The 24,277-nt window shown below is 46.0% G+C and overlaps 1 protein-coding gene across 3 annotated transcripts; it reads right to left on the reverse strand.

Annotated features, from left to right (window-relative positions):
- Positions 1-1,621: 1,621 nt before the first annotated feature.
- Positions 1,622-22,553, reverse strand: LOC119461586 (ADP-ribosylhydrolase ARH3). 3 transcript variants are annotated; one of them, XM_037722941.2, is made up of 7 exons: positions 22,348-22,553; positions 6,305-6,512; positions 4,956-5,067; positions 4,225-4,441; positions 3,497-3,681; positions 2,940-3,111; positions 1,622-2,115 (listed from the first exon to the last, which is right to left on the reverse strand). In XM_037722941.2, the coding sequence occupies exons 1-7, from the start codon at positions 22,393-22,395 to the stop codon at positions 1,915-1,917; spliced, it is 1,143 nt and encodes a 380-aa protein (XP_037578869.1). In that variant the 5' UTR covers positions 22,396-22,553; the 3' UTR covers positions 1,622-1,914. The 3 variants fall into 3 exon arrangements, with proteins under 3 accessions (XP_037578869.1, XP_037578882.1, XP_037578891.1); XM_037722954.2 differs by lacking the exon at positions 22,348-22,553 and adding an exon at positions 8,615-8,788; XM_037722963.2 differs by lacking the exon at positions 22,348-22,553 and adding an exon at positions 8,482-8,614.
- Between the last annotated feature and the right edge of the window lie 1,724 nt (positions 22,554-24,277).

Genomic DNA, 24,277 nt, shown 5'->3' on the forward strand with positions numbered 1-24,277 from the left:
TTTGCAAGATTCGCCTGATTACACTTTACAACGATGGGGTGTTGTACACTATTTATTACCTACAGCCCACGCCCTCTGTAACGGGTATCCAAGCACGATCTTTATTTAGATAATGTTGTTTTACTCTCTCTCTCTCTCTCTCTCTCTCTCTCTCTCTCTCACTGTAACGGGTATGTACTTGTTTTTTTTTCTTTTTTTTTTAGTTTTCCGTGAACATTACATTAACTTCTAAGAAATTTGGTTTCAGCCGTATTGCATGTCAGCTGTTGCTTTTGGCCTTGGACGTTCATCAGTCAAATTTTAAAACTTTAACACAGCTGCTTGCAGAAGAGCGTAACTGCGATTCGCCTATGGGGTTTTCAGCTAGAAATTTCCATTCCTCGTTTTCTGTGAAATATAAGTTGGTCAGTAGAAATCGAAAGTGAAGGAAGAGAAGCAGTCCGGCTTACGCTGCTTCCTGAACGACACCTCTGAACGACACTTCCCAGAACGGATGAGGTAAGTGTACTGCCACCGATAATCACTTTTATGAGATTGCTCGTGTCCACTTGGTCCGCAAGTGGGGATTGATCCAACGCGTGAAAGATTGTCGCATACAAAAAGGTACTCGTCGGCTGTTGTGCAAAAAGAAGCAAAGTGTCAGTCTAAAAGTCTGAAAGCATGTCTAGTATTTTTTTATCGCTACTTCGACTCAGCTGTTCACTTTTTGTCATCATCTGGAAGGGCAAGGGACACAGAGTATCAGCGTGGACTGTCACGACCATGAGCTTTCATGACCATCACATGTTTTCATGACTATGTGCGTGGCCATGAACATCATCGCCATTCTATTCTACCAATCGCTTACTTTCTGCAGACTTTGTAGCGGTAATACTACAAATGAAGCTAGGAAAAAGAAGGCATTTGACTTTTTTTTTCTTCTGCTATAAAAGTAGGTGTAATTTTTTTTTTTCGAGTAAACCAAATTTTTAAATATGCCCTGTCGCCAATAGCACATTTGTAGTCATTGAGTTGGATTACTCGAAGAGGTGGAAATTACTTGCACGAGAAAGCAAAATGCGTATTTACAGCTTGTTATCTGGCTTACAAACTAAAGTGGTACATTGTAAATGCACCGCCTAAGTTTGTAAGCAAACCAGAGAGTTTGTAAGCATTCTGGTACGTGCACTTGCTGTCGCCACTGGTTCGTGCTCTCGCACGAACCAGTATACCGATGTAAAGTGCTCGTGTGGGCTTTGTTCGGCCAGTTCAGGGATCTTAGTGGCCTGTAATCTCATTTCTCCATTTACATGATTCTAAAAAAGAAAAAAAAAACATGCCGCCATAAATTTTGTCCCTGGCCTTATAGCACGGAATCCCTCCACCGTGGACCCTAAAGCCTGCAACCCAGCCCCTCTGAGAAATTTGAGGAGGCGTAGTACGCAACAAATTATACAAATATGAAGTACCTTCCTTGGGTATTCGTGTGATTCGTACTATTCTCTGTGTACATTTATCGCGGCTGAACGTGAGGTAGTTATCAAGGGGTGATGTCACGCTCAGCGAACGCGATTCGCGGTCGGACAGAGGCGTTCGCAAAAGCACACTTTGCCCACCGCAATGTGGAAAGAAAGTCAGCAAACCAGAGCGTTTCTAATTTTTTACTCAATACAAGGCAATAAAACAAGACGAGCGAGTGGCGCTGATTGCAACACAATACAACATATAATAAAACTCATTACTCCTCCATTCATCATTTATACATCCAGATCAAGGCAAGCATCGAGAAGCGCGACAGCCCGGCTGCTCTAGCAAGTGCCGGCACGGGAGAGACGGGCGTGGAAAACCCGCGCCACCACCAGGCGGTAGACTGCTTGCTGCTCGGCGCGCGTTCCATACATAAATAAGTGGCGGCCGGCGCCGGTGTAGCGAGGGTCACTTGGACACCGCTTCCTCGAGACCGTCTGCTATCCGCGTCACCTCGTCGATGGCCTGGCACTGGCGCTGGAGCACGCTCGGAATGGCCGAGATGCCGTGGAAGGCGCCCGATATGCTGCATGCCATGGACGCGATGGTGTCCGCGTCGCCGCCGCACGCCACCGCGAAGTACAGGCAGCGCACGAACGGGCTCTCGTGCTGCGTAAAACGAATGGCAAAGTCTTCAATAACAATACGCGTTGAAACTTACAGTCCTGGAGCCCGCTAATTTTTTTTTTTTTCAGTCACAAACCAGGGTTAGACTCCACAATGCACTCTTGCACCGTGTTTCAGAACGTTCATTCACTCGACATCTCCACCATGACTCGAGAAAGATGGGTGGCAGCTCCGGTTCACGGCTTGCGTGAGAACGGCGCTTCAGTGCATGGCACTCCACGGCGATGGGAAAAATTTTGTAACCATGCGCGCTCCGGGCGCCTAATCGAATGCACTGAAGTGGATGCATCGATAAAAGGTGATAAAAACGAGTAGTCTTGTCGAAACGTTGGCTCCGGGCCGAGGCATTACTTGTTCGGCCTCTGTTGATAGATTCAAGTATCCACATTCACGTGACCCCTTATCTATCTTGAAGAATAGTACGGGTGTTTCTCAAGCGGCTACCGTCGAAACCGTACCAGAAAATTTATACAACAACCTTTCCTCATTCGCCAACACCAAAGCACTGTCTAAACAAGAACAAGGAGATGTTGCTGCACTTAACTAATGGAATGCTTTAGGATGCCGCGTTACCGCTACATTTACCGCCGCCGCCAGCTTCTAGCTAAACTTGCGTTTACTACAGCCGCGATGCGCGCAGGCAACTCTATTCTGCAGTTGCAAGAGTACAACGGGGATATTATAAGCGGCACCCATGGCTGTAACCGTATGCAACTGCACTCTAACTGCTTCGAAGATTCTAAACGAAGATGTTATATCCCAAAGGAAACGGCATGGCAACAGTGTGCACTCTGCGAAATTCTTACCTCGAAGTCTTTCAAGGTTCTCTGTGATCTCAAAAAGCTGTAGATTGCCGTGGGCACAGATCCTTGCGCTGTGATGTTGTTTCCCAGCGTTTTGGCCACTTCCGCTGGTGTAGGATCAAGCTCTGGATTGGACAGTATCTTTTTTATGTGCATTAACTTGAATACCAACGGCCTGTAAGAAAGCAGAAAAGAAGCAAAGCACGTCAGCGTCTAGACTCTGTAAGTGGTCCATAAATAGTGTCTAGCCCATGTAAGTGTCTTGTAACGTGTGCAGAACACACCATAAAGTCTTTCGATATCATAAGGAAGGGAGCACACATTCTTGCGTACTATCTTATATATGTTTGTTAATTAAGTTACTGCCTGCAAGGCGGTGTTCTAACCCACAATACGAATAAGACAAGAAACATATATGTGCTCCTCCTTACGATGCGTGCATTACAAGTGTTTGCCCGATTTTCGCGCGAGCGCTACTTAAAGCACACGCACAAAAAAATGAAAAAAAAAATGAATGTTTGCAACTTTTTTGGCACTTCAAGTAAATATATTTCACTCACTTGAATCCATCAATGGCCTCTTCAAGCTTGTCCATTAAGGCTATGAGGTGGTCGATGAACACCACGGGGTCCAGCGGGGTCTTAGGATCACTCTTCAGCGCAAGATATACAGCCATGCACTGCATGATGGCCGCGTTGTAGCCTATCTTGTTGCTGTGCGTGATCTTGGCCTGGTTTCTCGCCGCCTGGAACACCAACCGGATGATGGAGTGAGCGTACGCCTCTATAGCGCGCCTGGTGCTTGTCTTTAGCAGTATAGAGAAAACAATCGATATTTTTTCGTGGACGGTGTCTATAATAGATTGGTATAAATGCCTCTGCCGACAGTACACAGAAAAAACGGTGGTAGAGTAGATAGAAAACGTTCTATATGTAAGTTATTCCTTGCGTGGTTTCATACAAGGGCGATCTAGCAGTTTACGCATTGCTACATTATATTCTCTCGAATATTTGCTTCAAAGGGAAAGCTTGAGAATGCAATTGATGGTATCGCATCGCTGAATAGTATCAGACATGTTAAAAAAAAAAAGCTGATTCGAAATCTACAAGCGCCTTTTCTTTGAACGTCACTTTAGTTCTTCTACGCATTATAGTCAAGCATATATTTATTTTTGCTGCACGCATATATCTTCCCAATATATTTAGATCTTAAACCTGTGCCATATATATATATATATATATATAGTGCGTGGGAGAGAGGGGGGGTTCAGGTAGCACAGGACGCTCACCTCGACCATCTTCTCCAGGTCATCCATGAAGAACAACGCGACCGGCGCCACGCGCATCGCAGCGCCGTTCCCATACGAGCCACGTCCGCCAAACTGCTCCTGGCCAGGCTTGTACGGGTCCTCGTAGTTTATGTTCTTCAGCTTGCGAAACACGTCCCGAACCGCATTTCCGTACTCGCCGACGAGAGCCTCGTTCTCGAAGTACTCAGTCGTGAATCTGAAACAGACGAAAAATCATTTGTATGCGGCCTCGTAGTATGAAAGGGAGCTGCGAAGGATGAAGTTCTATTAAGCGCCAAGACACAAAGCTGAATCACATTTAGGTTAGCTGTAAGCAAGGTGCATTAGCGACATAAATTAAAACGTGAAAATTTTAGTAACAGGAAACCGTCTATGCGTTTGCACGACTGTCACTGTGCGGTACCTTCGTGATTGTGGTGCGAGTAATGAGCGCTCAGCGCACAGTACATTCACCAAATGACAATGTAGCAAGGCCGCATTGTATACTCTGAAGTATTCACACGTAAAGATGTTAAAATTGGTCCTTTACAGTGAGAGTTGCAACGTACGTGCGCTGACGGTAAGAAAATGCGTATGCAGAGCCTCGTTGGGTCTCGTACACTTTGACTGTGAAACAGCCGAATCCAGAAATTATATCGCTTAAAGGTGCACAAGCAACGACTATATGGATAGTATTTAGTGTATCAAATGTAAATAAATAACTGAATCACCTTTTCGCCAAATCGAAGGCATCGAAGCGGCGCTTGGCAAGTAGTGACTTAGCCAGGCACATCGTCATCGCGGTGTCGTCTGTGTAGTGGTACTCGCCATGGCCAGGGTGAACTGCGAAACGAAAGTAATCGGGTTAGTAATGGAATGCGGAATAAACGGAATGCGAATCGGGTTAGTAAGAAACTGCGTTCCTTACTAACCCGAAGCAATATTTCGATTTCGTTAAGAGTATGCCCAACAAATGAAAGGCCACGGGCTTATTTTTGTTTTCCTTTGTTTTGATATGGTTAAGAGATGTTGGCGCCTTGTGGCGCCGACTGCTGTCTCATCAACTAAAGCCGGCTCTGAGACAGACTGGGCTATGATAGCGTCCGCAGAAATGAGCTCCTAGCGCCATCATGTAGAGAACAATAGCTACCCTATGGCAGTGTATCGCAAACAGTTTGGTGCACGGACCACTGGGGTCCTTGGGATGAGGTCAAGCGTGTCCACGAGGACCCCTCTGAGACGTGACACTGTCTGAAATGGCCAGTTTAAAGGTAAGCAGATTTCCATCGAGGCTTTTGAAAGCCCTATATGATTGAAATTGCTCTATCTACACTGATGTTCACCAATTTGAGGACAAGAAACAAAAGTACTGTCTAACCTCATTTCCGACTTCGACCAACTGCACTTTCAGCTGGCGCCATCATCCTCGCTTTGGGCACGAGCGCAAACGTTATGTAGATTCACAGTGTCGATCGTAGCGACAAAACACACCAGTATGAGTTTGGCATTTCTTCTAGGAAGTACGCTTTCACATAAAATAAACAAAACGTGCCCCTCGAGGGGGGTCCGTGAGTGACATGTGAGCGGCTCAAAGAGGTTCGAGATCCGAAGCTATATGGCGCTCAGTGTGAGTAAGAAGCCCCCATATGCGCGTATATAAGGCAAATTGAACATTCCTTACCAAAAATGATGCACTGAGCAAAACCAAAAACAGGATGTTTGACAGGTTTACAGGATATAACTTCCGGACCTTACATTTCTGCAGTATGCCCTCGTCTCTTCAGCAATAAATGCATGACAGGCAAAAGCAGCTGGAGGAATGATACTTCAACCTGAGAAGTGATTAATAGCAGTCAAACAAGGAAAGGCTTCCCTTGCTTGCTCACTGTAGATCACTTCAAGCCTCCATCTGCATATATAAACCCTTTGCGTTGCTTGGTTTCGATTCTGATAAGAACGTTTTCACAGACCGGCTCTGTCTTGTATCCTGCCTGCGTTCTGTTTTAATTTCGCCACCCGACCACAATTAAGCCTGTTGGTATGCTTAATTACGATACTTCTATAGTGCGATGTAACTTACCTTTGGAAGGGCGGAAGTTCCGGCCAGCGCTGGGACCAGGCACTACGGCGTGTTTCAGCAGATTCTGGAAGAAGGTCTGCTGCGACGGAAAGTTACTGCCCGTGAAATCCGTCTCGAACGGGGCACCCACGCAGTCGCCCAGCAGCGCGCCCACTAGGCAGCCCTCGAACTTTTCCACCAGGGTCGTGTCAGTGGACATTCTGGTGTGCTGCAGCAGAGCAAGGGATTGAGATCGTTATTGAGGGCTCAAACCTACAGTCTCATCCCGCGTTCATTTTCTTTAACCGTTTCAGGCATCAATCAATTCTGTTGATATAAACCTATAAACCTTAATTTCACCGCATTCCTTACATCTTCAGAATCATAAAAACAGCTGCAGAATACAATAAGAATTTTCAATTCTTCAGTTACACTTTTCAAGTTTACAGAATGTGGACTCACGCAAAAACTTACTACAGAAACATCAGATATGAGAACATCAATTATTTAATGTCTAGCAGGCTTGCAAAGCCTCAATCCAGCCACTTGAAATTATACCTGTTGCAATACATTGTGAAAGAGAAAGAAAGAAGTGAACCCGCTGCAAACAACGACATACTTACACCGAGCAAAAATACCAAACCGTCTACTTTCCCCTCATATTACTCAAACATTGTGCACATTTTATTCAATATTGCACCACAATTCCAATAAAAAGGGTTCCAAGATTTATGCAACACATTTTAAATATCATTACTTTCATCAATGCTTTTGCTGTTGACGTACAATCTCGGCGTGTACAATTGTGTGCACAGCGCCTAAAAGTGTTAAGACTCGCAAGCTATTTGAACTAGCCTTAAGTCAATCCACGATCTGAAAACACTCCTCACTCGCGATACTCCTCTCTATACGGTCGCAACTAACTTTGCTAAGATAGATGTGTTGTTGTAAATATCTGCGAAACATTACCAGAACGCGCTCTACAGTAGCTCTTTATGAGCTGTATACGGTGATCTCATCACTCATCAGACGGTTGATACTAATCTCTAATAAGACGAGTCAATCGTTGTAAAAACAACATCTGAAGTCTGCAGTTCATTTAGCAAACTTAAAAGGAAATAAAAACACTTTCCGAGGCCCATGAGATGAAGGCAAATGAATGCCTGACAAAGTGTCAAGGCGTTTGATACAATATGGCACAGAGCGCAGGAGCGTTCTTTTTAGGAGGAAGTTATCTCTAGCCTGGTAATGAAGAATATCCAAAACCTGACTGCCAGATTCATCTTGAGATGGCACTGATTGCATTGAAAAGTAAACTAAAATAGAAATCACTTTGCTCCGGACGAAAACAAATAAAGAGTGAAACTTTTACTTTCAGCATTCTATTATAACACCCATTTGTATACGACGCCTACTCAAGAGGGCCTCAATGCGACTCCCAGCCTAAAGATAACGCTTTCGGAATTCGCGAGTGCCGAAATAGCACGACCGAGCACGTCAACAACACTTTTTTTTTTTAATGATATGTGGACACCATAACCTGAGGAAACGGCTGAATAACCTGCAAGTGTGTTGTACAAATGACGATATGCTTCATCCTACGTTGCAGCTCGTTTGATTTAAGACATCTGGGCACTGTGGCTGAATAAACAGTGAAGCTGTCGCTGTGAAGCTGTCACCGCTAGCCACAACCGATTCGGATGCATTGATTTTACCCACGGGCGATTAAGAAATGTTTCATAATGGACCGTATAGGGACAGCAAGAATCGCCAATTTCAAAACTGGGCTTTCCACACAAAGCAATAATTACGTGCCCGCAAAAATATTGCTGCATTTTTTTTTTCTTTTCGAAGGTAAGACCGATAGTTATGCCCCTAACATCTGCTGTCCAGCAAACGGTTTCTGCGCCATAAGAAGAGAAACCGAAGCAGTAAACAGAATGTCTCAACAATCCCAACAGCGGCGAGGAAAGAGAATGTCGAAGTTTTACACGCTTTACGCAATGACATCTCGTGATGAGCGGCACTTGCACAGCCCTAATGATAACAAAATAAGAATAAGACGGAACGAGCGGTAATTTAATTATTGCAGCGCGACTGCCAGATCGCTGCACACGCCGCAGACTGTACCTTCCGCCTACGCGCATATGTAGCTACACAATACTTATCAGTGCTCAATCAAAGAAAAAAAAACGAACCAACAGTGCTCCGTGCAACTGGGAGAAGGTAACCGCTGCTTAGCCCGCCCGAGCAACAGGCGCCGCCGTTGACGCGCGACGGACGACAGTAAACGCTCTGCAACTCAGCACAAAGAGCACGATCGCTACTTACAGCTGCAATAACACGAGCTCTCATGAGCGCGCTCTTCAGCAGAGGAAGATATGGCGCAGCGGTGGGAAGGGCGCTCTTCACAACTATTCCCGGTACAGGTTTCCAGGCGACAGCGGTCCGCGCGGTGCAAGCGAGCGCATCGCCGCTATCGCGAGCCGACGTTATCCTGTCTGACGCCAAGAGTTGCAACACGCGAAGCCAAGCGCGTCCTCGACGACCACCGCTACCGCCTCGCACGTGAACTCCACCAATGAGTCACGCCTGAAAGGGCGCGATCTCTCTCCGGCAAGGAAGGGAAACGATGCGTCACTAAACGCATCGTAGGTATGGCAGGTGTAGTGCAGCCGGTTACATGCAGGCGTAATGGCGGAAGCGTAGCGGGAACGCACTCCGCCCAGCATGCCGATGCACGCATCGTTTCGGACGGCACGTCAACCTTACGAGCTCAGTCTACGTGGGTGCTGGACCGTTATCCCGAAATCCGGCTCCAGAAGAAATCAAAGCAACAATAGAATGTAAGGACACGAAAGGCTGCCGCCTTGCTACGGCCAACCTTTGACGCTTTTCAGCGCATTTCGAATAACTTTCAAAGGGACTACAAGTGGGAAGTAACCATGGGCATTCGCATGAGTCGCCTTGATGATTACAAACACAACAGCACATCTCTCTGGCGTGTTATGCTGTGGTAACGCATTGGGGCTTTTCTTTTGTTATACATACGCCTAATATTAGAGATTTTACTTTTTCCGCACCTACAAACGGCACATGTGTCACAGTATCACTGAAGCAACCAGCAGGTTGATGGACTGAAAGCTTCATTCGCAGGGACAAACTACTTTCCGTATTTCCTTCTCTCAAAGAGTCGCATTCAAGACATTGAAAGAGAGAGAGAGTGAGAGAAAAGGATATGTGAAAGGCAGGGAGGTTATCCAGGACTGAGAGGTTGAGATTATAGGGTTGGGGAGTAAAAAGTGGTGTAAAATGCAGATTGTAGTAACTGTCTCTCATTATAGGGCACCTCAACAGCTCTACATAGGAGTAGAGGAATTAAAGAGGGAAAGAGTGGGGAAGAAGGGGATATGGCAGGGACGACGGCATAGTTCCGAGGGAACAACAGCGCCAAGGTCCCACACGGCCACGACTGAGGTGTGAGCCGGGTTGACTACCCTGCACTGGGGGAAGAGTCCTCAGGCGCACTCAAGCTACACTTCTGTAGCTTTTAGTCCATGGTCCTTTCCGTAATTTTGTTGTATGAAAAACGTACAGGCAATTTTCCATTTTCATCAAAAGATCGAGGAAAGGAAAGAAAGTCCAGTGTAGACGTCGCCCACGTAGTGAAAATTCTCAGCTCTGAATCATATGCAGACGGTCTTTCAGTTCGGTAACCTCAAGAGATCGCAGCAGCGCTTGTGTGGCCTTCTACAGCTGCGATATACGAGGTCGTGGTCCAAGAATCTTGTTCAACGAGAAAGGTCTTCCGTCTAGCGGGTTGACAGCGGTGCAAAGGCAAAGGCCTTCAATTTCGGAGGACAGGCAGTAGCACAGAACAGTGTTCTACGGTTTCCTCGCCTTAATATATATGACTTTGCAGAATCATTGATCAAAGACCAGCGATGCTTGTCACACTTTCCCGCCAAAGGTGATTATGACACCGCAAAGCACCGCGCCCTCTAAACGCGGTTTATTTCTCGAGACACGCTCTGCTCACGTGAAGCCATCCTCTGATGGCTTCACGTAGCTGATGGCACCCCGCTCTGATTAACGCGCTTAATTTAACGTTTCCAATTTCGTGAAGCAATTTCCAGTGACCATATCGCCGCGTAGAGCGATTCAACGATGCAATGTGCAATGTTTCTCCTCGAAATCTTTGTTGTCCAAATTATAGCTATATATTTAATTACCTAGTTCAATCAACATAATTAATTTGGCCCCTATTTATCCTAATTATCGCGACAAATATCAAATTAACTTCACCCTTTTGTACAGCGTTCTATATACAGGGTTTTGCAGTACTCTGTGCATCTGTTATGGAGATATTGTGAGTCCTGCCCCCACCGGCGGAAAGTTTCTTTTTTCATCAACTTTCACTGGTCTTTAGCTAATAATTTTTACACTGCAAATAATTTCCCCTATACTTGCCTTGAATTCATTATCTGTTGGCTTCATATGGTTGTGACTAAAGAAAATCGGGACCCTCAGTTTCCCTTTTTCTTTTCGTTATAGCCAACCTAGCATTTTGAAAATTTCCCCACGGATGCTTTGCTATTTGCTCCGTATTCTCGCAAAATTTCAATCCAGTCAACTTTTTAGTTTTAACGCTGCTATCGGTCTAGTGCCTCCGTGATCTAGGCGGCGCGGTAAAAAATAGTGCGACTTTCATAATTTCTTGTGACTTTCCTAACTTTTCCGCATCTCTGTACTTTCAGACCCTCTTTATTTCTTCGATATTCATTTCTGATTCGACCTTTAGTTCTTTTACACCAGTCGTTCCAAACGTGGAGAAGTGCTATTTTCCACAAGAGAGACACGATGACCTCAGATATTCATAATTTCTCCAGACACAACGTCAGACACAACGTCAGACGGTATATAACGCCTTGCATACCCCTGCAATGTTTTGTCTCGATTCGACCATTAGTTTGGGGGTATGCGCACCCTTTTCGCAAACGCTTGACTGTTTTTCTCTGCAAGCAGACGTGAACAGAATGAAATGGACAGATATGAGTAATAGTAAGAAAGGAACCCACAAATCCCCAATTGGCGAACACGCACTGACTCCTAACAGCAAGGAGTTTCATACTTTCTTGTGATTACGTAGAGATTAAACCGATTGCAAGAGATTCATTGATATTTTGTACAGATTACTTACCAGGGGGCAATATCGCGGCTAGCATCTGTATGGAGCCCTTGTATAGCGGTTTAGGCAACACGGGAGGGATGGTCCATGGTATATGAATTTGCGTAAACTTCCCATGACGTGACTCCACGCTTCTGGCCCCTCTATGGCTTGGAAGTAGAGTTCTTAAATGCGAACTCTTTTATCATTGGAATGGCAAATAGCCCCCTTGGCAACTTCTGCGGGTACAGCGAAACGATAGCGCACCTTTGCGAGTGTACTCGTTTCAACCCGCAAAGAGCAGCGCTCTCAGTCACTCTAGACCAGCTGGACAAACGCGCGCTCACGGAAAATAAATTTTTTGGACAGTGGCCTACACGGACATCTTCACAAGCCGCTATAAAGTGTGTCACTTAAGAGATACCGGACTGTGCGATAAATTTCGATTGTGCACTGTGTGACGCTGAATATATTAGTGGCACTGTGTATATGACTATCTGGCGCCTTCGCAAATTGTGTGACAGCGCCCACAGAGAAAGTATTATAACGTCATTTCTCTTCTTTTTCTCTCATCACTCGCACCGCTGTTCCCAATCCCCTGCACAGGGTAGCCAACCTTTGCGACCCTCTGGTCAACCTCCCTGTAAGCATTGTAACAACAGAGTCAGACCTTCAACGCATAATCTGGGCATGCCCAAAGAAACAATATAATTAGAATAACAGGTCAGAAAGACGACAACCAACTTCAATAATAAGAGATGAGGAGCAATGGGAGACCGTGCTGCTCAGCTCGGACCCGGATGTTCAAGCAAGACTAGTCCAAATGGCTGAAGACGCCGCCGCGGCCCAGGGGCTGCCGGCCGCCGTCTGAAGGGGGGACGGGGGAGGCTTCTACTCATTACCCCCTCCTCTAACCACATTTTGGGCAAAATAAAGTTATTTATCTCTCTCTCTTTCTCTCTCTCTCTCTCTCTCTCTCTCTCTGTTTTTTTATTTGCTTTTATCTCTCTGTCTTTCTCTTACTTGTTGCTTTCAACCCCTTTTGTGCCCTCTCCTATTTAACTTTCTTGAAGCATATTTCTTACTAAAAATTTATTATATGGGAGCGAGTGCCGTCGTTGAGCCTCTCATTTAAAGCATTAGACTGTTTTCAGAACACTACAGATAACAGGGATTGTTTAGAGTACCCCAAAATAATATACGCAGGGTCGTCAAATGTGATCTATAGGCTTAGGCGACACTCGTACTTCCCCTTGAAATCATTCGATACGTTGCACATTATCGTACGTATATTGTACGATAATGTGTAACTGTGAGTGGAGAACGTTTCACTAGGCTAAAGAAACGTTGCGATAGAAGCTCAAAGCACTCCAACAACAATAAAGAAGTGGCAGTATGATTTCTCAACGAAGCCATGCCCACATCGCAGAAAATAATCCACGCCGTATCCATGAATCTCGTTGTGGTTGAACCACTGCAGTCGATAGATTTACTAGGTCGTAATTCTAGTGTGAAACTGTATGGCTGACATTTCTCGTGCCTAGCCCTATGGATAATCCAACTGCCCGTTATATTGCGGCAGAAGGTCGACTGCACCGGAGTTGTCCGGCCGAAAGTGCGGTCCGCGACAAAAAAAAAAAAAAAAAGAAAAAAAGAAAAAGGAAAGAAGAAAAAACGAAAAGGAAAGGAACGCAAAAAGAAAGAAAGTGCGTTGTGCGGTCGAACGTTGCTATCAGGTCACAGGGCTGCACGAGGCACGCGACGCTGACGACAACGTATCGGCAGCGCGCGTTCGAGTGGGAACGGCGAGGAGGGCCAGTGCGCCGGGACGTGAGCATGGTCCTCCGCGCCGCGGCCCACCGGCTAGCACCAGTGGCGCCACCGGTGTCGCAAGGACGGTTCGTAATCTGCGCGGGGTCGTGCAGGAATTCTCCCCGTTCAAGGGTGTGTTTTCGTTCCACAGACTTATCGCTTTATCGCACCTGTAGTATGCTCGCGCGAATATAGCCCGCTGCTGACGCAATCTGCACGTGACGAGGAACCCGCGCACTGGTCTTCTCAGAAGCAATCGTAGGCTGGCAGGGTGCGGGCTAGCGATATGAAGGCCGCGGTTTATAGTTTGCCGCGTTTCAAGGTCAGAGAAAAATTGGAGTAAAAGCGCGTATCAGTGAATCCGCCCCAATCGACGTCTATAGCGAGGTCGCTGACGCGCAGCAAATGAGAAAGATAAACAAGTCGTCCTCGTAAAGAGCTCCTTCCCAGATGTCGCTGTGAGCGTCTGCTCGCTTCTCGAAGATTCGACGCAGTGCCAGAGTTCAATGATCGGCTAATCCGGACCATCCACATACCGCCACTTCATTTCGCGTTCACAGGCATGTATGCAAGTGGCATGGTGATAGGAATTTCTGTGCGTGAATTAACTGTTTACGCTCCGAGAAAAAAAGCAACACGTCACTACTGTGTGAGAGCCCGCATATGGTAGCGCAAGCAGCGCGAAAACAGCCCTTCCGAAAAGCCGTCTCTGCTGGGATTGCGTTATTCTGGGCAACTTGCTGAAAAAATTTTGGACAATAAAAAATTACCAGTGCGCCCTGGATTTTCACTCTGCAGAATTTCCCGAACGACGGGCCCCGATTTCCACGGACTGTGATATGGACACGCTGCCTTTTTGTAAACAAGTGTAGCAACACTGAGACGCAGAGTATCGAAAAGTGCATACGTGGGGTTCGGAAAAACTAAAATAAAAAGCTGATAGTTTATTTTTTCCTAATTTGAGGTCATCTTGTGATACTACGCTCGCACAAAAATTTCCAAGGTTTACCCCTAGCATTATTCTGCCTTTAAGTAACTCGTCGTTAGCGGAGTTTCCCGTAATTGAGCTAACTGCGCCCGCAAAGTTATACGGGCCCATCAAACTAAGGGAAACTGCCACCTGCTTTAGGTGCATATAACTACCGACAGCACCTTCGCTGCGCCTTTGTTAATTATTCTCCTTGATGCCATCGCGCCTGTTTTCCCAGGCTATTCCACTGCATAGTTTATCTTTCTGCTTCATATAATCTCTGCTGCATATATCTCTTTCTGCTGCAATTTCCACATAAGCAAATTAGACGCTTAAAAAATTAAATTCCGGGGTTTTACGTGCCGGAAGCACGATTTGATAATGAGGCACGCCGTATTTGGGGACTACGGAATAATTTTAACCACTTGGGGGTTCTTTAACGTGCACATAATGCACGGGCCACGCGCGCTATTCATCTCGCCCCCATAGAAAATGCGCGGGATAATTAGACGCCTCATTGTCAAATCTGCAATGGAAGCGATAGGTTTAAGAGCTGCATGGTAATGCACGGGGTCGCCCTTGAGGTAATATTGATCTTTTGAATGAGTGACACCTCCGCAATGCATTGGCGAACTGCGCCAGGCATGTCGCAGATACCGTATGCTCGCTGTTTGTCAGTCATCCTTGTGCAACTCTCCCGCAGTGCGGACGTGTTACGAGGAAAATGTGGGCACCATACTCGCTATACAATGAAATGGGTGCTAGTATACAATGATGCGCACCAGAATCAGTCATATGCAACCGTCGTACGTAGCAGCCATGCAGCCAACAGTCAATTAATGTTATTGAAACGAGCGGAAAAGAATCGCCAAGTGGCAACGTGATGACTACAATAAGCAATGCGCTAAGCTGTTAAACTAGAGAATTACTGAACGCAACAGAAGGGTACCGAGAGTTCTCGCATTGTTTCGCACATCCATGATCAGAATGAGCCGACATTTTCCCACAATTCTGTAATTAGCCCCCCAAGTGCACTTATCTCGCTTTACTTAAATGAGCACCAATATGCATACCACTCACAGGCTCATATAACACTTTAGGATGACGAGATTCCCAAATAGATTCTTCACCGTTCTTTCTTTGCGAAGCTATTCTGGAACACTGACCTTCTAAATAAAATCGAATTACCAAAAATGAATTCAGAGGTAGTTTTAGATGTCTTCGGTTTAAACTGAGAACGCCGAAAACTAATTATATGCTATTTTTTCGGCATTGTATACTTCCTTTATTCTGATTACCTGCAGCTGAGTTCTCGTCAGAAAATAATAAGGCTTAATATCCCATCTCATTTACCTTACAAGGATTCGTCAGTGCTTACATCGAATTCAATTACGGTTCGCCGTTGTCCCTCCTGCTTATCCTTCTCACAAAAAAAGAAGAAAAAAAAAAAAGAACCCGCTTGTAGCTTGTGTTCATCAGAAGCACATACGTCACACTTCAAAGCCGTACTTCGCAAAGCAGATATTTCCAATGGCTTTGGGCGAGCGCATCAACTCATTCATCAACGAAGCCGTAAAATAGAGAGACCGGCATCGTGTCACGTCGCGAGATAAGACGGCTTTCGTTTCTGAAGACAATAGCACAGTGAAGTTTAGCTTTTTTTTTCTTTTTTTTTCTTTTTTTTTTTACACGTGCCGCCAAGATAGTAAAAGTACCTGAAACAACGGTCATCATGCACTGCCTGTTAACAGCTGATACACTAAGAGTGCTGTTTCGCACGTTGTTTTTTGATTTCCCGCGACGCGTGACGGCAAATGGTATTTCCGATAACTGGCGCTTGGGAAATAGCGGGGGAAAATAATACTCCCTGCTGTTGGGAAAGAAACGTGAGTTTAACGAAGTGCAACCGAGTTCCACCAGTCCTTGAGCATCTCTTAAGCAAAAGGCGATCGCAGAGACAGTCCGAAGAGTGCGTGACATCACATCACTGAGCCTAACCGGGTCTTCTTTGAAGTCAATCACTACGTGTGGTATCCAGTCAACTAAATTCGCTATCTGATGAAAGTCGAATGTAGTCGTTCGCTATAAGAACCACGCGTGTAGCTTAGTAGCTAAGTGCATACTTCGACAGCAGTCTGCATGCCCTTGATGTGAAGTCCTCAGCACGCGCTGAGGGTCGACGACTGATTAAACCCGACGAGACGTTCCTCGTTGCCACGCGAGAGGAAGCCGTGGTACAGCAGAAACTACAAACGAACACGTATCCACATTTGAGTCTGTACCGCGCTATACACCCTGCGTTATACTCTCACAAATTCCCCCATTGCGACGATTGCGCACCGCTCTAACACATGGCATGGCCACGCACAAAGCACGCCCGAGAGAACACCCATAACACATCCCGGCAGCGCTGTCCAGCTATGACTCGGCGAACCAGCGCCAACTGGAGCGAGAAGGGCTGGGGAGGCCGCTGCAGGAGCGGAGGAGCTACCCACGCTCGGTTCGCTCGCGTGCTCTTCCGATTAAAGTTGATTATCTTTCTCTCATTGGCCAAAAAAGTGCAAGAGAAGCAGTGGGTGCAAACTTTCTTAATAAAACGTTAAGGCGAGAACGTTCCTCTTAATTCGGCGTCAACTTAACATCCGCCTTCCTGAGCGCTGCGCTCGTGCGAATTGACTACATCTCGTCCTCTGTAGCCACGACAATACCTAGGGCATAAAAGGCCATCCCTGTAACTGATATCGCAAGGAAAACTCATTGTGACCGGTGGGCGCCCAAGTGTTGTTATTGTTGTACTTTGCAGCAATAACATTCTGTTCATTTCCTTTGAGAAATTTGGGGCAATGGACGTTAATCGCTGTACTTAGCATCAGCCGCCTGACCAGGAAATACAGTACACATAGAAGTGACGTCCATTATGAGGCAAGTCAGATTCTGTGCAGGCATTTCCTTTTTCTTTTTTTTTCTGTTTAAACTCAACTAAACTGCCTAAATGGTGTCTGCCGTTGCACCAATATAGTAACCGGAACTTGTGGTTGCGTCAGCACGGGATTTCAAATTCATGGATGCTTCCGTTTTGTCATATATTTGTTGCACATATCCGAGATTGCACACGGCGTACTGACACGTAGGGGTTGGAGTAATACCAATGGCATTAGTCACGCGCGAAACAAATCAGAATTGAGAAAACGAGCGCGACTTTCACGCTTGAAACACAGATATCAGTTACAAATCTGGAAGCTTTCTTCAGTACCTCTATACGGCATAAATAATAGGAAATACTGTGCACGTACACCCACGCCGTGTTGTTTCATGCAATGCGCCATAAATTGGCTAAAATTTCCTACATCAATCACACCTATTTACCGGCCAAAGCAGTATGAACTGCAACTCTGAAAAAAAAAAAAGAACAATCTTTCCAGTATTTTTTTTTTTTTCATGCATTTATGCAACTGCAGAGCATCGTGTAAGTTGACACGCGTGCGTTGTAATTTTTTCTCTACAGATACGGTATGATGGCTCAATAGCCGCGATGTTACACACGACGAAATTTAGATAAAGTAAACAGGAATAAGTTGATCAATCACGTCACAGAAAGTATGCTTTTCTCCGTGGATCTCGTACTAAGCTCCTCACTGTACGTCCTCTGTCACTCCTGAACACACGACGCAAATTTTAATTGCATACATTGTCATGAAAGCTCCGAGATTCCTCCATATAACGTCAATTTTCCTTCGTGCCAGTCTGGACAATCAGCATCTAGCAAACACAACAAAACACATATGCCTACAGCGATACAGCGACGCCTATTATTCCTTAGATGTGGTGCATGTTTGTTTTCTCGCTAAGTTGGGTTGACAAAAGCTCCAACATAGCAAAGAAGGAACTTTAAGGACATTGCACAATTTGAACGTTGACATTTTGGAGAGAGCTCCTTTTCTTCATAGAAAATTAGGTCAGGAAATCACACGTAACAAACTTCTAAACAAAATTGTTTATTGCTTATTGTTCGTCCGTGCAAGCGGAAAATCAGTTTTATCGCTGTTTAAATAACGCGGGAATTCGATTTCGGCACAATAGAGCCATGTTCGGCAACAAAACACTCTCTACAGAGGATATATTATTGAAAACAGTAACAGTTAAGATGCCCCTATCGGTTGAAATCATGTCCTTTTATGACGTACCCCACTGCTCCTTTAGCGTAGCTGTTTCTAAACTAGAGGTCACAGACTCCGATATGGCGGGCAAAACGACGATCACAAAAAGCACCGAACTACCACGGCGTGACCACTACTACTACTACTACTAAATTAAATTAAATTATGGGGTTTTACGTGCCAAAACCACGATCTGATTATGAGGCACGCCGTAGTGGGAGACTCCGGAAATTTGGACCACCTGGGGTTCTTTAACGTGCACCCATATCTAAGTACACGGGTGTTTTCGCATTTCGTCAACATCGAATGCGGCCGCCGTGGCCGGGATTCGATACCGCGACCTTGTGCTCAGCAGCCCAACTACTACTACTACTACTACTACTACTACTACTACTACTACTACTACTACTACTAATAATAATAATAATAATAATAATAATAATAATAATAATAATAATAATAATAATAACACGTCCAGCAATTTCGCACATTGCCTTTTGGGCTATCTGCCGAACTTTACCGCAGTGCATCAGCGTAGCTCAATAGGCAGCATTTTCATAAAAAAAATTTTAAAGGTCCGAAAAATTTTCAACAACTTTCATTTAGCAACGTCTAGAGGTACACCCTTTTGTTACCATGCGTATTTACAGCCCTCAGAAGTAGCGTCCTTGCTGCGTTGTAGCAGTGTTTAGGTCACGATTAAAATACTCCTCTATCGCAGCAGGAAAGTTAAGAATAAGTGCCGTAAAAAAGATGATGGGCATACCCTCTCGACGTTGCTAACTGAAATTTGTTGAAATTCGGGTGGCCTTTTGAAATATCACTTTTAAAAATGCTGCCCACAGAGTTAGACTGTTGCATTGCAGTGAAGTTCGACAGATGGCCGCAGGGGCCATGCCCAAAATTCCTGGGTGTAATAATAATAATAATAATAATAATAATAATAATAATAATAATAATAATAATAATAATAATAATAATAATAATAATAGCGAGCAACAATCTTAATGTACGGAATAGAAGAACCGTGAACAGCAAGTATGGAGGAAAAACCTCTAACAAATGTCCGTGATCTGCGTCGTGTTGTCTTTTCTAGGGTGTAATGGCTCAAAGCCGGGATTATAGTGGTACCTCCTTTTCAACACAGCGTCACGGTAGTTGATAACTTTCGTAGTGAGAAATTATCAGGGACAGTTACGGATCCCGTGCAGAGAAGAGCGTTGCCATGCCATGGGCACATCTGAGAAGGGCATAGCAAGTACCTTGGGCTTCCCCTGCGACTGTCCTTGTGACAGCCTATTTTATATAGACGCGTTTTACATAGTCGAGGAAAGCTACCCTGTACAGGTAAGTTTTTATTGCCGGTAGGCCCAGAGCGAATGCAAATTGCCATGGGGTTTCTACTTGAGGACCCATTTCGAAATGTTTCTTGACACACTTAGCGAGACTGCGCAGGACTGAGAAGACCTGACGGAACGACACAAGCAGGAGCACACAGACACACCGCTGTGTCTGTTTGCTCAGTTTTGCATAGTCCCGTCAGGTGCCGCTGTTCTTTCTGTAACCATGAACCAAGTAGCCTGTCGGTCAATCTGTAAAGCACAAAGGTATAAACCTTATCCGCACAAGGCCTCTTGCAAGCTCGCAGCCTGAATCCCCCACCCAACAGTGCCCACAATTGTCACTACAGTTGAATTTCTAAACCAAACAGCTTTCTTTGGCTCGATTTGCCACCCATTCTCGTGGTCGGCGGCCGGACATTCTCTGCTGAAGGTACGTGCCCTCGTGCAACCGAATTGAGGTGCGCGTTCGTCACCGAATGCGGATTTTCTATTTATTATTATTATTATTCTGGAAGATTAGCCGCAAGGCATAAAGGATAAAAACAAAGTTAAATAAAAGCTTCCAACCCTGCAGCGTGCAAGAACTGCAGCAGTGTCTTTGCAAACTTGTTGCACATCACCCAACGGTCATAGTTTTCAGCTAGGTCTAGCTTAAGTCCAGCCTTTCTTAATTTCTCAATTCTGATCGCCCGCGTTCCAGGACACATCCAAAGCAGGTGTCGGGTATTCTACATTGTCGCCGGAGTCGGGCACTTGGGGAACGTTCCTTGTGCTTTTGTCGATCCCCAAGCACAGGTGACCGGTTGTGGGAGGGCCAGCTGCAGCCCGAAGACTCCGAAGAGATACTTCCGGCGCCCGGGTAAGGTTGCGGGGCAGAAAGCAGACACACGAGGCAATCAAGGTGCGTGTGTCCCCGTCGGAGGCTAGACTTCAGTGCTTGGTGGAGAGCGCGGGGATCCAACGGAATGGATATAGGTGTCTAAGATGGGGCAGGTGATCGAGCTTTTTGGTCTGCCATGTCGTTGAAACGATTCCAACCATGTCCCTGTACCTATTGCCCGTCAATACTAACGTGTGAGGGCTTGTGGAGTGGGTGGATCTGTGTCTTTGAGACGCAAGTGCTGTCGCGCGAGACCTTCCTGGCATCTGAAGCAGCCTGAATTACGAAGGTTTGTATGCTGCGGTCGCTAGTGGCGTTGTGCCGCGGTTCTCCGCCGCCTGGACCGACGGTCTCTTTGCGTCTCTGGTCGATATGTGCGCTTTCGCCTTGAAGCCTCACCTCAGCTTCGCTTAGGCCGACTCGATCCCACAGTGCGTGGGATTTTCATGATAATACAGCGATTAGTCGGAGCACCATGTCATGAAACCGTCGCCGTCACGCTGTAGTGGTTCCCTTGTTACGCCATCATGGTCATGCGGCCGTCGTCATCGCCTCTATCGTCATCACACCGTATTCGTCATCCCGCTGTCATGGCGTCGATCTACCAAAACATTTCTACGATAATTTGTGTCAAACATCATCAGACATCAGCAGTAAACTTCGTAAGTATTGATGGTGTGGCCATTTGATTTCTGCGGTCCGCATAAGCTATTCGGCTTCGGATAACTTGAAAATCATCACGGTTTCTGCAACAATATATATATATATATATATATATATATATATATATATTGGCTTTGGCCTCGTAGGGTAGAATCTCTGCTGCAGCATATTGATTATCATTACCTTCCTTACAATAGTTAAAAAAGGTTGTTATAAAAATAAGAGCAATGGAGTAGCGGAGGTATTTTCAATGCCAGTATTTCCCCAGCTACCAATTTACAGCAGAACGGAACAGAAACACAATATACCTGTGCTAGGAGAACAGCACCACTTAAACAGCGCATTTAATTCATAGTTTCGAATATAATGGCACAAGGTAATCTTCGGCTAGGTACCAGCTAGGCCGTATCATTATCCACGGTTCGAACCATGTCACCGAGAGAGCAGCTGTCTGCAGCAAACTAACATCATGCTGCTCCTAATATGACACTTTGCTATATAAAAATACTCACTACATAAAAGAGCGTAAGTTTGGGCATGCTGGTATTCCATGACTTTTACTTTTTAGCGCACGAAAAGGGACGTGACACAGAGGTACGACGCGGACATAGCACTGTGTCCGCGTCGTACCTCTGTGTCTCGTCCTTTTCGGGCACTAAAAAGTAAAAGTCATAAAAATACTCACTACAGCCGTGGCAAAATATGCAGGTCAGGCGCTGAGCGTGGTGAATCGGATAATTGTCTTGCGTCTAAACAACGCGAACATATACACAGAAGAGAAACGTGAGAAAATAAGACGGGCGCTACGCGCCCTGCGTTCTTCTATTGCTTGTGTCCTATACGAGTACTCGCGGTGTTTAAACCCAGTGGTCAGAATTCTAATCCACCGGCTTTCAAGTCTCCTAAATGCGTCACCGTTAGCGGGAAGTATCCGGAAGTCCCTGCACACACTGGACGCATTGAACGCGCGCAAACATGAAACGAGCGTGCCGCTCTGCTCGTGCACATGCATCAACAGCGCGCTCGCTTGTATAGACACGAGGAAAGTTGGCTCGCACGCCCGGGTGCTCACCTGACGCAGGAGGTTCCTAACGAAAAAGCTTCTCCGCGGCGAAGGCATGGCAGTGCGGAACGGGGATGATGCGAGCACGCGACCACGATGGCCGGGCAGCTGAGCGGCGGCTTTATTGGGCCCGCTATCCGCGGGGGCGCACACTAGGCGACGACGCTTATCGGGTCACGTTTCCCGGGCCACCCACACTGTTCGCAGGCCCTCAATGGAGTGGTGACAAGGGCCAGATTCCGTGTAAACTCTCTCCCAGCGAAGAGGCTGCAGCCGGCCGGCGCCTGTGCGGTCGCGTGTATCCGGGCGAGCGCGCCGACGATGACGTCACGAGACACAGCGACAGAGAGGAGGCCGCTGCTGGGTACTAGCAGGGCACCCGCTGCTGCCGAGTGAATGGCTTGGGCGTCGCCAATGAGAGGGTACTGCATTTAGCAATGCAATACTACGCAAAACGCCTGCCTTAGCATCAGTCGAAGCACGTGCCCCGGCCGGCCCTCTTGAATCACTTCACGGCTGGCCCGTGCACCTGTGCCTTCCGAAGTGCTCTTCTGCCTCGATGCTTTCAGCGTCACATTTAACTTTTTCTAAAGGGCATGTTTGATGCTGCATAACTCGCACTGCCTAAAGGCAGCACACCCAAGAGAAGCGATAGGAGAAAAATGTGAAAATAATGTTAATGTGCGTGTGGTGTGTGCGCGTGTGTGCGTTTGTAGGTGTGTGTGCGTTCGTGCATGTGTGTGCGTTCGTGCATGCGCGCGCGCGCGCGCGCGTGTGTGTGTGTGTGTGTGTGTGTGTGTGTGTGTGTGTGTGTGTGTGTGTGTGTGTGTGTGTGTGTGTGTGTGTGTGTGTGTGTGTGTGTGTGTGTGTGTGTGCGTGTGTGCGTGCGTGCGTGCGTGCGTGCGTATGTGTGTGCGTGCGCATGCGTGTGTGCGTTCCAACGCCCGTTAGCGAAAACTATTTTGTTAGAAGGTATCTGCCAAAATTTCAATTGCGTCCAAATAAATAAATAAATAATAAATAAATAAATAAATAAATAATCAGATCGCACGTAATAGAGCTCTTAAGCTTATGAAACATTTGCTTGTACAGGCGTGCCGGCGCCGCGTAATGGAACATAATGGCATATGCTTTCACATTTTGCAGAGATATATCGCTGGTATTAAAACGTGACAGGTGCTTCCTTGAAACAGTCATCCTGCAATTACATGCCAGCGCCCACTCTAATAACGGCAACTTCTATAGAGGAGCTCATTTTCTCATTTAAAGGCGACAGCCACGCTATTATCTTAAACAATGATGTAATCCCAGCTTTTTTATGTTTACTCGTTTCTAGACAAGTCTAAAAGTAACATGTCGGAAAGAAATTACAGTAACAATTTATGGGTGGTAACTGGCGTCGTTTTACAAATGTGATGTATTTCACAACGCATATGGCGCAGTGGTTACCTTGAACTGGCTTCTGGAAATTCTGCTCTGGTCAATATTACATTTATCCTTAACGAAGAACAGCCAAAATATCAACCGCAACGTGGTTTTTACCACTATTTAAGCTAAGGGGATCGCTGCTATATTTGCTTTTGAACGTCTGCACCATCGTAAATGTTACCGTTAAAAGAGATTAATGTGTGGTGATGTCCTTTGTTACAAGACGTCGCTTCCGCCCACTTTGTCGCCCTTTTATATGCGAACATTCGAACCTCAAAAAGCACACACTCCTAATTCCACCGTTTTTTTTTTTTCTGAAGGCTCCTGGCTGCCAATAAAATGCTTATATGCACCGATGTCTGCTTAAGGGAACATCATTCCGTTTAGAATATGACCTGTTCCTATAGTGAACAGAAGCTCCCATCGTGCTAAAGAAATTAGGCACTACACATTCTTAATGTATGTCCATGTAAGCGAAGCTGTCTTAGTTCTGGAAAATGGTGCATTGAAA

Source organism: Dermacentor silvarum, chromosome 1, assembly GCF_013339745.2.
Source record: "Dermacentor silvarum isolate Dsil-2018 chromosome 1, BIME_Dsil_1.4, whole genome shotgun sequence".
In the NCBI taxonomy this organism is placed as follows: Eukaryota; Metazoa; Arthropoda; class Arachnida; order Ixodida; family Ixodidae; genus Dermacentor; species Dermacentor silvarum.